The sequence below is a fragment of the Oryctolagus cuniculus genome, chromosome 8, assembly GCF_964237555.1.
Source record: "Oryctolagus cuniculus chromosome 8, mOryCun1.1, whole genome shotgun sequence".
Taxonomy (NCBI): domain Eukaryota; kingdom Metazoa; phylum Chordata; class Mammalia; order Lagomorpha; family Leporidae; genus Oryctolagus; species Oryctolagus cuniculus.
Genome location: NC_091439.1, coordinates 16,814,089 through 16,827,179, shown reverse-complemented (window position 1 = coordinate 16,827,179; position 13,091 = coordinate 16,814,089). Strand labels below are relative to the sequence as shown.

General features: G+C 42.6%; 1 protein-coding gene across 5 annotated transcripts in view; it reads left to right on the top strand.

The window, feature by feature from the left end:
- Positions 1 to 13,091, top strand: part of ARHGAP10 (Rho GTPase activating protein 10) — a 362,697-nt gene that overhangs the window by 171,313 nt on the left and 178,293 nt on the right. For all 5 annotated transcript variants that reach the window (XM_051819397.2, XM_070047462.1, XM_070047463.1 and 2 more), the window contains 3 exons: positions 298 to 427; positions 4,793 to 4,899; positions 10,562 to 10,656. In XM_051819397.2, the coding sequence (XP_051675357.2) occupies positions 298 to 427; positions 4,793 to 4,899; positions 10,562 to 10,656 (332 nt within the window). The remainder of the gene's footprint in view (positions 1 to 297; positions 428 to 4,792; positions 4,900 to 10,561; positions 10,657 to 13,091) is intronic.

Sequence of the window (13,091 nt, the reverse complement as noted above, 5' to 3'; positions counted from 1 at the left end):
GACCTGCAGGCAGGAATTTTTATGTTAACTAGTTGAATTATTTGTGGTATCAGAAAGATTTCGAAGTACAAATCTTCTGTTAGCGTTTCTTGTTCTGTTGGCTATTTTACTACTACTTGGTTTTGTCCTTGATCATGAATCTGCATAAGGAGACACCCTGACAAGAACCCAGGATGTTGTGAGAATCTTAACTGAAAGAAGAGTTGCAAGTTTGATTATAGTTACCCAGAGACCTTGAAACGTGAGTGGAAAGACATATATGAAAACGGAACATTCATACGTGTTTCTGCATTTCAGACCCGGAATCGATTTGAAGGAACAAGGTCGGAAGTGGAGGAGCTGATGAACAAAATCAGACAGAATCCCAAAGACCACAAACGAGCAAGTCAGTTTACAGCGGAAGGCTACCTGTATGTACAGGAGAAAAGTGAGTTCCTGCTGTTCTTGATTTCTAAGCACGTGAACAGAACATTTCTTCGATTAATAGTACTTGTATCTGTTTAAGGGTGTCCAGTGCCACTTTTCGATACCTGTGTGTAGCGTGTACTGATCAGATCGGGGTGATTGACGTTTCTCCCGCCTTGTCATTCTTTGTGACTGGAGCATGACAGCTCCTTTCTTCTCTTTGCTCAGAAAATGCAAGTTTTTGTGACCTGTGTCACATGAAGGACTTCTTCCTTCTGGGTAATTTGGCATCAGCCTCCCTCTCTCCTCCCCTACCCATCCACCCCCAGCCTCTGGCAGTTACCTTCTCCTCAGATTGACCTTTAAGCTTTATTTATTTATTTGAGAGAGTTACAGAGAGAGAGAGAGAGAGACAGGGAGGTCCTCCATCTGCTGGTTCACTCCTCAAATGGCTGCCATGGCCGGAACTGGGCCTATCAGAAGCCAAGAGCTGGGAGCCTCTTCCAGGTCTCCTAAGGGGCTACAGGAGTCCAAGCAGTTGGGCCATAGCAGAGCTGGATTGGAAGAGGAGCAGCTGGGACTTGAACCGGCACCCATATGGGATTCTCAAGCCACAGGTGGAGGCTTAGCTCACTATGCCACTGCACTGGCCCCCAGATTGGCCTTTATTTTTTCTTTTTAAACATTGTGCATATGAAGGTGAATGTGATATTTGCCCTTCCGTATCTGGCTTATTTCACTGAACATATTGTCTTCCTGTTCCACCCATTTTGTGGATGATACAGTTGGGTCTTTTTATGGCTGAATATTATTCCACTGTGTATGTGTATGCATACCTCATTTTCCTTATTCCTCTGTTGATGGACACCTTAACTGATCCCACATCTTGGCTTTTGTGAACAGTGCTGCGCTAAACATGGTGGAGCAGATCTCTCTCTGTCTCTCTCTGTTGTGCTCACCCTCTTTTAAAGATTTATTTATTTGAAAGGCAGAGAGAGAGAGGGGAAGAGGGAGAGATCTTTTATCCTTTGATTCACTTCCCAAATAGCTATATGCCTGGGCCTGGGTCAGGCTGAAGCCAGGGGCCAAGGACTCCCATCTGCCTCTCCCACATAGGTGGCAGGGGCCATCCTCTGCTGCCTTGTGCAGGCACATTAGCAGGGAGCTGGATCGGAAGTGGAGTGGCCAAGACTGGAAGCAGTGCTCAAATATGGGATGCTGGCATTGCATGCAGCAGCTTAGCCACTGTGCCGTGATGCCCACCCCTCAGATAGCCCTGACATACAGTGATACCACATCTTTTGGGCATATACCCAGTAGTGGGATGGCTGGATCATATGGCATTTCTATTTCTAGTTGTTGAAGGAGTCTCCATACTGTTTGCCACAGTAGCTGTCCAAATTTATGTTGCCACCCACGGTGTATGAGTTCCTCTTTCCCAGCGTCCTTGCTAGCTTCTGTTACTTTTTGCCTTTTTGCCTCCTCTGACTGCAATTACTGTGATGTGCGGGGAAGTGATTGCTAACTCTCTGCATGCCCGTTGCTAGCCCTGAAAGGGGTGTTTTGCACGTAGGGGAGAAGGCATTCCTGAGTTGCAGAGGGCTCTGTGAGATGAGAGCCAGTTGCTGTGCCCTGCCCTGTCATGTCCTGCTGGGGAGTGCTGCGAATGTGGAGCTCTTCTTGGTGGTGCTCCTGCCCCTCCCCCCAGCTCCCCAGCACCTTGGTCTGCACGTTCGTACCTCGGGGCACCTGCCTCCATGCACGCCAGGCTGAGAGTTTGTTCCGATTGTAAACTGATCAGGAGAATCGCAGATGGCTGTGACAGTCTCCCTGCGTGGCACGCTGGCTCATTTCACAGCTGCCGTCCGAGTGGCCTTGCAGAGCACCGGTTGTCCCTGTTGTGAGAACTGAGGACCCATTCTCCTCAAATGTCTAGTGCAAGAGCCCAGCTCTTCAGGTCGACTTGGTCGGCGGCGGGACCTAGCTGCCAGTTGGCAGAAAGGGTGAGAATGGGCAGTGCCTGTCTTTCCGTTTTCCTCCCTTTCACTTTGCTTGAGTAGCTTTGCTGCTTTCCTTGTATTTGTTCAGTGTGGCTGATGGACAGGACGGTCAGGCTGAGCAGTTCAGCGGTAGAGGGAACCCCAGGACCAGTTCCACGGTGTCTGTGCCTGGAAGTTGCAGTTACTGTTTCTGCTTGATCTGCAAGGTCAGAGTCTTCCCTCCTCCTACAGAACCGTCACTTTCATGGCAGAACTCTGAATTGTCTTCACACTTTATGTTCTTACTCCCAGTTTTGAAAATCGAATGTCAAAGAACTGCATTAAAATTCAGCGTAGAGTCATCAGAATGTTGGCATTCTTTGCATTATGTACCCATGTGAAAATCACGGGAGACCTTAATTTTGAGATTTATAACTGAAAAAAGAAGTTTTTATTTATTTAAAAGGCAGTGAGACAGACCAGAGAGAGGGAGAGACAGAGACAGACTTCATCCTCTGGCTCAGTTCCCAAATGACTGCAACAGCCAGGGCTGGGCTGGGCTGGGCTGGGCTGAGGCTGGAAGCAGGGCATTCAATCTGGGAAGCAGGGAATTCAATTGTGTGTGGGTGGCAGGGACCCAAGTCCTTGAGCCCTCACCTGCTGCCTCCCAGGGTGTGCATTAGCAGGAAGCTGGAGTTGGAAGCAGACCTGGAACTTGAACCCAGGCACTCCAGTGTGGGCTGCGGGTGTCTCAATCCATTTCTTAACTGCCGCATCAAATGCCCACTCCTATAACTCTTACTTAGTAACTTACTGGCTTTAAGAGAAATTGGGCTGAAACCAGACTTGGGGGGAAGGCAGCCAAAACAATGGTGGCAAAATTCTTCTCTCATTTACTGGATGCCAGGCCTTGTGGTAAACTCTGTATATAACTTGTCTCATGTTAATTCCTAAAACAACCCTATGAAGTATAAGGAGGTATTATTCTCCATTTATCAATGATGAAATGGGAGTGTCAGGGTTAAATGTTGTTCCCTAAATCAGCAAAACAACTAAGTGCAGAATTGTGTGTCTGAGACTGCAGTCTAGACCGGGCACCCTCTGCTGTGAGTTGCCTGGGGCTTGGACAGGAGTGAAGGGGCATCTTTAGCCTCTCAGAGCCACGGGAGTAAGAGCAGGTGCATATAAGGAGCAGATGGGAGCTTAATTAGTGGGAAGACCTTGATCTTTGGGGCCACAGATATGATCTAAGGCTTTGGCTTTGCTATGTCTCAGGTGTTTGCTTTAAACTTCAGTTTCTTTACATTAAAAAGACATTAGCATCCCCTTGTCAAGGTCTTCTTCGTTGTAGCATTTGGAATAACTATATGGTAGTTTGTGAACATGGAACAAGCACTCGTTATTTATAACACACATCACAGCAGTTCCCAAATTCTGGCCTTTGGACTAATGGTGGTCTGAGGTGAAATTTCTTGTGGTTGAGTAACCCCTTGCATCTCCTGCCCACTACCAACATACAATAATGAGTTTTTCCTAAAGCTAAATGCTTCCTTTTTAAATGCATTCTTTCTTCCCCATGGAGTTTGTCCTTTTTGACTTCTTGGGCATAGAAATTTTTATGTGTATGAAACCAGGGTGAGCACAGAGGCTCATTGCTTTTTTTAAGTTAATGAAGCCTGGAGAAAGGAAAACTTGTTAAACTGTGTTGAGCCTGGCGTGGGCTTCCCCGCTGGTGCTGGGCGCCCCTGACTTAGGTGACTGTCCTTCCAAAGCCTGAATGGTGGTGACGCTGACTCGGCAAAGTGAAGTGGGGATTCTGAGAAAGTTCTGGTGCCTGCATGGGCAGCTCACCACTGCTGAGCCCTGCGTTTTGTTTTCCTCACACTTCATCCGTACAGCTTGGCTCAGCTGTCATCGGTGAGGGTAGGTACTTACTGGGTTGACATCGAGCCCTCGGGGGGTGGGGGGGGGATTTCTAGACCAGGTGCTTTTTCTCAGCACTGGGATTCTGCAGTAGCCTCATTGTGAGTGGCCAGAATTGAATCGTGAATCATCACAGAGGTTGAATGGAACTGTTGAAACCCTTGTGAGCTCTTAACACCTAGAAGCAAACAAGAACTCGAGCATATGCTTAAAAGATTTTCAGGTGGGAGATAACTTTTTCTACGAAGGGAAGAATGCATGTTTCATCCCTGCTGCATTGCTGCGATCCCGTAGAGTGGGGTCTCTGTGGGCTTTCTCACATCCTCTGGTGCTTGCCTCTAGCAGAGCCAGCGGTGCTGCTGGTTTGTTTATGGAGCTGTGTTGGTTGCTGCTTAGTGGGCTTCTCCTCCTTAGTGATGTGTTGGCGGCTCTGAATATCTGCTTACTTATGAGGAAGGATACCAAGGTCTGTTTTTTTGTTGAAGGGCCTGCTCCATTTGGTTCCAGTTGGGTCAAACACTACTGCATGTATCGGAAAGCTGCCAGGAAATTCAACATGATCCCATTTGAGCACAGATCTGGGGGGAAACTTGTGAGTATTTGCTTTTCTGCTTTTTCTTCTATGTGAGGGGCAGTGTATGAAGCGTTGTTGGTGTGGGTTATACAGGCCGTGAAACTGTGTTTCATGTGTAAAATTATTAAAGAACACTATATAAAATTACCTTTGGGCTATGTGTATTTAGTGTTTACGAAATATAAATGAATTTAGACTTGAGTTTCATCCCCAAGATATGCACATACAAGTAGTTCAAAAATCTGAAAATATCCAAATTGTTAAACACTTCTGATCCCAAGCATATTGGATAAAGGATACTCCAGCTGTATTTTAAAGGTTTATATTTACAATGATAGATAAATTTTTTGGATTGAAATCCATTTCCTTTTGTTTCTCAATAACATAGGCCAGAAAACAGAATAATTCCTGTGTTTTATGAATTTTGTGCATGGATCTTCACAGTTGAATTTTTTGGAAGAGGATAGTAAAATCCTTTTTGTCAGTGTTAGTGGAGTATAACACCTACAATAAGCTTTTTTGACTTAGGCTCAGTATTTCCACAGAACAAGTTGTATATGTACGGGCCTTAAAATTTTACAATAATGACTTCTATTGTTGATCAGTTAGATTTACAAAGTTATTACTTACATAGTGCCCATTAACTTTACCATTTCTTCCAGAGAAATAAACAGCAAAGCAAAGTAAGAAAAGAAGAGGAAGACCTTAGGCATTTGCTTTGTAGGAGACATGATCTGCATGTATGTTTTAAACAGATGATCGGGAGAAAAAAGTCCTGCATACTAGTATTGAAAATAGTTTGCAACATTTTTTTTAATGGAAACTTTGTTTACAGTGACTAATATATGGAGACCTCAGCATTTAGCCTTTTTTTTTTTTTTTTAAAGATTTTATTTATTTATTTATTTGAAAGTTGGAGTTACATAGAGGAAGAGGCAGAGGGAGCAAGAGAGGTCTTCCTTTTGCTGGTTCATTCTCCAAATGACCAGGAGCTTCATCCAGATCTCCCATGTGGGTGCAGGGGCCCAAGCACTTGGGCCATCTTCTGCTGCTTTCCCAAGTGCGTTAGCAAGGAGCTGGATGGGGAGTGGAACAAGTGGGTCTCAAACCGGCACCCATACGGGATGCTGGCATGCCAGGCGGCAGCTTTACCTACTGCACCACAGCGCTGGCCCCTGTAACACTTTTTAAGAAAGCAGATTAATTCTTCATTTTATGTGTGGATTGGTATTGCTTTGCTGTTAATTCTGTGTCAGTGAGTGGAGAGTTTTTTATAGGTGAACACAGAATTAACTTCACTTCTGTTTACATATGATAGTACTTCAGAAAGTTCATGTATGATGCAACTAAAATACAACTTTATTTTGATGCAGAAACTTTTGGAAATCCATGTGTGTAAGGGATCTTCAAAGAACTCATGTATTATATTGAGGCAAACAACTAATATCATACTGAGTGGGGAAAGTTGAAGCTCTTCCTCTCTACGATCCAGATATAAAATAAGGATGCCCAGTTTCACTGCTTTTGTTCAACATAGTGCTGGAAGTCCAAGCCAGAGATGGGAAAAAAAAAAAAAAAGAATTAAATGGGATCCATTGGAGAGCAGGAAGTCAGGTTGTCATTGTGGGCAGATGACATGATATATGTAGAAGATTCCCAAAGACTCTCCAACAAACTATTAGAGCTAATAAGTGAATTCAGAAAAATTCTAAGTTACATAGCCAATATATGAAACTTGGTTGTTACCCTCCAGTACTGAATTATCTGAAAAATGAAGAAAGCAGTATTTCAATCGCTACAAAGAAAATTACGTTGGAATAAATTTAGCCAGAGAGGTGAAAGAGCTCTGCAAGAAAAACTCTAAAACATTGATGAAAGAAATTGAAGAGGACATGAAGAAGTGGAAAGGCATCCCATGTTCATGGATTAGAGGGATCATTATTGCTAGAAAGCTCATGCTGTCCAAAGCAATTTACAGATTCAGTGCAGTTACTATCAAAATACCAGTAATATTTCACAAATCTAGAAAAAACTACTAAAATTTGTGTGAAACCACAAAGACCCTGAATAGTCAAAAAAATCTTGAGGAAAAAGAACAAAGCAGGAGCGGGAGGCGTTATACTACAGAATTTTAGGATACATTCTTTTTTTAAAAAATTTTTTATTTAAGTTATACAAGTTTCATGTATTTTATATGTACAGATTTAGGAGCAGAGTGACACTCCCCCACCCTCCAACTCCTGCTCACACTCCAACCCTTCTTCTTCTCCCTCTCCTATTCCCATTCTTAATTTTTACAAAGATTTACTTTCAGTAAACTTTCTACTCATGAGGTTAACCCTATACTAAGTAAAGAGTCAACAAATAGTATGAAGAATAAAACACCATTCCTCAACAGAAGGGACAGGGCTCTAAACACTCATTGAATCTCAGAATGTCCATTTCACTTCAATACATTGCATTTTAGGTACTCTGTTAGTTATCCCAGATCAGGGAAAGCATTTGACACAGCATTTCTCATCATAAAGACAGACATAAAAGCCAGTGGAATGCAGTAAAAACCCTAGAAGTAAACTCACCTATGACCAGTTGACCTCTTTTGGAATTACTGAGAACGCACATTGGGAAAAGGGCAGTCTTTGCACTAAATGGTGCTGGGAAAACTAGGCAGCCACTTCCAGAAGAATAAAGCTGGGTTCTGTCTCTTACCATGAACAAAAAACCACTCAAAATGAATATGGGACCTAACTGTAAGACTAAAAGTGGGTGGATGACGTTTGATGCGTGGACTGTTTAAGACCTGTGAAATCATTTGGTCTGGTCCTGCCAAGGCAACCTTCGCAATAATTCAATAATAATTCAATCTATAGCAAGCTAGTTTTTTCATTTTTAAAGATTTATTTATTTATTTTAAATGCAGAGTTACAGAGAGCCAGAGCCAGAGAGAGAGAGAGAGAAGTAGATCTTCTATCTGCTTGTTACTCCCCAGGTGGCTGCAATGGCTGGAGCTGGGCCAGTCCGAAGCCAGGAGCTTTTTCCGGGTCTCCCACAGGAGTGCAGGGGCCCAAGGACTTGGGCCATCTTCCACTGCTTTCCCGGCCATAGTAGAGAGCTGGATAGGAAGTGGAGTAGCCAGGACTTGAACCAATGCCCACATGGGATGCCAGCACTGCAGGCGGTGGCTTTACCCACTCTTCCATAGCACCTGCCCTATGCTAGTTCTGAAGTTGATAATTTCATATGGCCTGTGAATGATGTTATAAATATCCAGATAGCCTCTGGCAGAATAAAAGTTCTCCACCCCTGATTTCAAACTACTAGAAGAAAACATAGGGGAGATAGATGCTTCAAAACATTAGAATGGACACAGATTTTGATTTTCTTCCTCCTTTTTTGGATCAAACCCCAAAGCACAAAAAAGCAAAAGTAAAATATATACAAATGGAATTTTATCAAACTTAGGAGCTCTTACATAAAACAAGGAAACAGTCAACATAGTGAAGAGACAAAATACAGAATGGCAGGAAACATTTTCATGTTATAATCTGACAAGGAGTTAACATCCAGATTATATAAGGAACTCAATAGCAGTAAAACAAATATGCCCTTAAAAATTTGCCAGTAGAATTAAGCAGACATTTCTCAAAAGAAGACATACAAATGACCAACAGATATGTGAAAAAATACTCAGCATCACTAATCACCAGGGAAGTGCAGATCTAAAAACTGTGAGGAGATGGAACTCCACTCTGCTTAGAATGGCTAGTCTCAAAACAGACACACTGACCAGTGCTGGTGAGGACATAGTGAAGATGAAACCCTTGCAGACTGTTGGTGGGAATGTAAATTAAGCACAGCCATTGTAGAAAACGCATGAGGTTTCTCAAGAAACTAAAAACAGAACCACCATGTGATTTAGCAGTCCCACTACTGGGTGTATGTGCAAGGGAGATGGAATCACTCTGTTGAATGGATATTGACACTCGCATGTGTGTTGTAGAACTGCTCACACACAACAGCCAGAAATGAAAGCTATCTAGGCTGATGAATGGATATAGAACGTGGTACATGGACACCGTGGAACACTACTCAGTCATAAAAAAGGGTAAAATCTTGTCATTTGTAGCAATTCGGATGGTTCTGGGGGTCATTGTGTTAAGGGAAGTAAACCAACCACAGAAACACAAGCACTTCAATCTCACTCATAAGTGAGAGCTAACAAATGCTGACCACAAAGAATAAAGTAGTGGTTATAAGAGGCTGGGGAGAGTAAGAGGAAGGGAGGAATGGGGAGAAGGTGAGTAGTGGGTACTAAGTTACAATTAGATGGGGTGAGAAGGTGTGGTGTTTTGTTGCATACTAGAATTACTGTTGATAAAGATAATATACTGTGTATTTCACAAAAAAGGAGAAGAAAAGATTTTGGATGTTTTCACTATAAAGAAAAAAAAATTAATAAACATCTTTTAAAAAAAGGTGTTCAGTATTTGAGAAGATAGATATGTTTACAGTGATGGGACATCACACAATGAATCCATGTGTAGGAACATCACATGGTGGCACATAGATGATTTTTATGTGTCAGGTAAACAAAATGAAACAGTGCTTATTGTGAAAAAACTATGCATGAGTTTCAGGATTGTTTTGCACCATGATAAACTATTTTAATTCTGTTTTTCCTCAAATACTTTGAAGTAAACTCACACTTCTTCCTGAAAAATATTGAAAGCTACATTTTGTGAAAGCACGTTTATGTGATAATGAAGTAGCAGGCAAATGAGATCATCAGAGAAGGGCGGGAGGGTTGGGACACCACTCCTGGTGGCTGATGGGCTTACACCTGAGCATGAGGCTGGTTTGGGTTTTCCATCAGTGCTGATCCAAGGCCTAGGGCATTTCTGCTTGGTGATTCATATTTTAACCGTCAAATGATTAACTGTGGTATTTTGAATAATATATATATTTGAATGTTAGTTTAATATTGTTTGGAGAGCCTTGTATTCCAGGCAATGTAAAATGTTCTAGAAATGTGTAGTGAGACTTCTTGTATTTCTCTTTACTGAGCACTGTCTTCCTGCACTTTCTCTGTCTCCTGCCCTGTATTTAGTGCTCTTAGAGAGGATGGTGGCCCAGGGTAGCATGCTACCATATTTACAGAAATAAGTCAAGAAAAATTCAGGTGATTCACTTAGGGAACAGAGTTGGGTGCTTCTGCTGTTAGACCATCCCTGTCCCAGAGCTACATCCCTCAGTGTACTTGTAGGCTGATCTCTATGGAATTGTCAGTTTGATGGTCCCAGATGGCCAGATAGTGGCCATAACTTGTATAATAATGCAATAGGAAGCCAAAATAATTTTCATTCTTGGAGTCGGATGAGAGAATAACAAATATTTTAGCTACTGGTGCCGCTTTTGTTCATATGCTTTTTTTAAATGAGCATTTCTGAGGTCTGGCTTCATATTCCTATGATCAGAGCAAGATCTTGAAAACCTTAAGAACAGGAAGATGACAACAAAAAGTGGTTAAGATTTTAGGTTTTAAATAGTTTCAAAGAGAATGGGGTAAAGGGAAAGTATTTAACATCTTGAACTTTGGAGTCCCCATTCTCCAAGGAGGTTGGGTCGGTGTGTACATGCCTACTCTGTAGGTTCTGAGAGCATCTGCAATGCTTATTTGCAGGGTGATGGAGAGGTCTTCTTTTTGAAAGAGTGTACCAAGAGGCATACCGACTCCATTGACAGACGGTTTTGTTTTGACATAGAAGCTGCTGACCGGTAAGTTACTGGAATGAATGGACATCATGAAAGAGTCATTTCTAGAAATGATTTTTAAGTAAAAATAGAGATTGGTTGCACCTGTGATTTCCATGGCTTGGAAGAATGTTATTTTGTTGTATTTCTATGCTGTGCATTCATTCTAAGATGTTTCATACTGGTTGCCATGTTTGGCTGTGGAGTGATAAATAGATTCGTCTTGGCTGAAGTTTGAAGTCATTCTAACCAGTGTGAACACTTAAAAGAATAACCTTGGAGTGTTTGTTGATCCAAGCTTGATATGTTGTGCAAATGGAACACTGAGAGTGAGGAAGGGAATGGCAATGGCAAAGCACATAGGGTTAGTGGTGGTAGCTGCTAAGGCATAAGAGTGTATTCATTTTCATGTGGAAGTCTTCAGTGCATATACTGAAGGCATGGAGAATCCTTGGCAAATTCTGCCTGTTTAATCAAAGACCCGGTACTCTTATTGTGTGATTTCCAGTTGCTTAGTTCTTTGTGTCTGAGAGGAGGAAACAAAAGAAGAAAGAAGTTCATCGTCTTGGCAGTTGTCTGGCATCAGTTTCTACATCTTTCAGCAACACGAAGGAGAATCACAGAGCTCGGAGGACATGTCCTTTTTAATCACTCGTGGCACAGTGCTTCCCAGCCAGGTCTGGATTGACAGCAGAGGATTTTAGATAAGGCTGTTCATGTCTGCATAGTAAAAACTTACGAGATACAAAAACAAAAAAGTTCAGGCCCAGATCAGAATTCAGGGATAAAAAATGATTACTGTTATTGCTTTCCCTTACGATATGGCTGAGTGTATGGGGTACTGTGGGAGGGAAGATCATGCTTTACTTCCCAGTGAATGAACAGAAGGCCAGGTACACCAGCGTGCCCTCGAGCATCATGAGAAAATGATGTAGCTCTGAAAGGGAGAGTGAAATAATCATTTTCTCAAAGCATGTGAAAAAGTGATGGAGAATGTCAACACCAAAGAGGTTACATTTCAAGCCTGTAAGAATTTGTTCAGAAACTTTAAGAGGTCCAGCATGTCTATCAACCAGTGACTGGATAAAGAAATTGTGTTGTATGTATGTGTGTCTGTGTGTATAACTATGGAATACTACTCAGCTGTAAAAGAGGAATGGAATCCTGTCTTTTGCAACAAAATGGATGCAACTGGAAACTTGGTGAAATAATCCAGTCCCAAAAAGACTAATACCATATGTTTTCCCTGGTCTGTGGTAACTAATAGAGTACCAAAAATATAATGTATAGAAGTGAAATGGACATTTTGAGAATCGATGATTGATTACAGCCCTTGTCTCTACTATTGAGGAACAGTGTCTTTTCCTTCATACTATTTGTTGAACTCTTTACTTGCTGTAGGGTTATTGTATGAGGATAAAGTAACCTGAAAGTAGATCATTGTCAAATTAAGAGAGGGAAAATGAAAGAAAGGAGGAGAAAGCCTGGGAGTGTGGATGGGAGGTGTTACTATGTTCCTAAACCTGTATATATAACATACATGAAATTTGTTTACCTTAAATAAAAGGTTTAGCACATGTAACTTGTGCATGTACACAGGTGCACGCCCCTGCAGCAGCATTTATCGAGTCCTTTCTAAGCACCAGTCTGTTTTCACTGATTGTACATTTTGTCTCCTTAATCCTCACCACACCTGTATCAGGTGGAGATTATCCTTTCCATTTATGATCAAGAAGTGAGACATTCTACTGCTTGTATGTGATGGAGCTGAGATTTGAACCCTTGCCTCCTGCCTCTGGATTCCAAGCTCTTGGCCATTGTGCCATGGCCTTGGGGTCTTTGATGAGGATGTTTTCTAAATAAGTGACAGGAGTGGGTCAGCACAGTTGCTTACTAAGAAATGCGGTAAATGAGGTTGATTTTGATTTGTTTGCGAAGAAAGGTGCTGCTAGTACTTCCACATAGTTTTCATGCAATTGGTATTATTTCTGCCTAATCCCATATTAGCTCTGAGACCTTGATTATGCCAGATCTTTTCATTAAATGAGTTTCTTGCTATGATTGTAACCCTTTTCTGCCCCTCACAAATATTGATGAGGGATTTCTATGGAGTTATTATTTATTTATTTATTTATTGACAGGCAGAGTGGACAGTGAGAGAGAGAGACAGAGAGAAAGGTCTTCCTTTGCCGTTGGTTCACCCTCCAATGGCCGCCGTGGCTGGCGCACTGCCGCTGGCGCACGGCGCTGATCCGAAGGCAGGAGCCAGGTGCTTCTCCTGGTCTCCTATGGGGTGCAGGGCCGAAGCACTTGGGCCATCCTCCACTGCACTCCCTGGCCACAGCAGAGAGCTGGCCTGGAAGAGTGGCAACCGGGACAGAATCTGGTGCCCCAACCGGGACCAGAACCTGGTGTGCCGGCGCTGCAAGGTGGAGGATTAGCCTATTGAGCCACGGCAC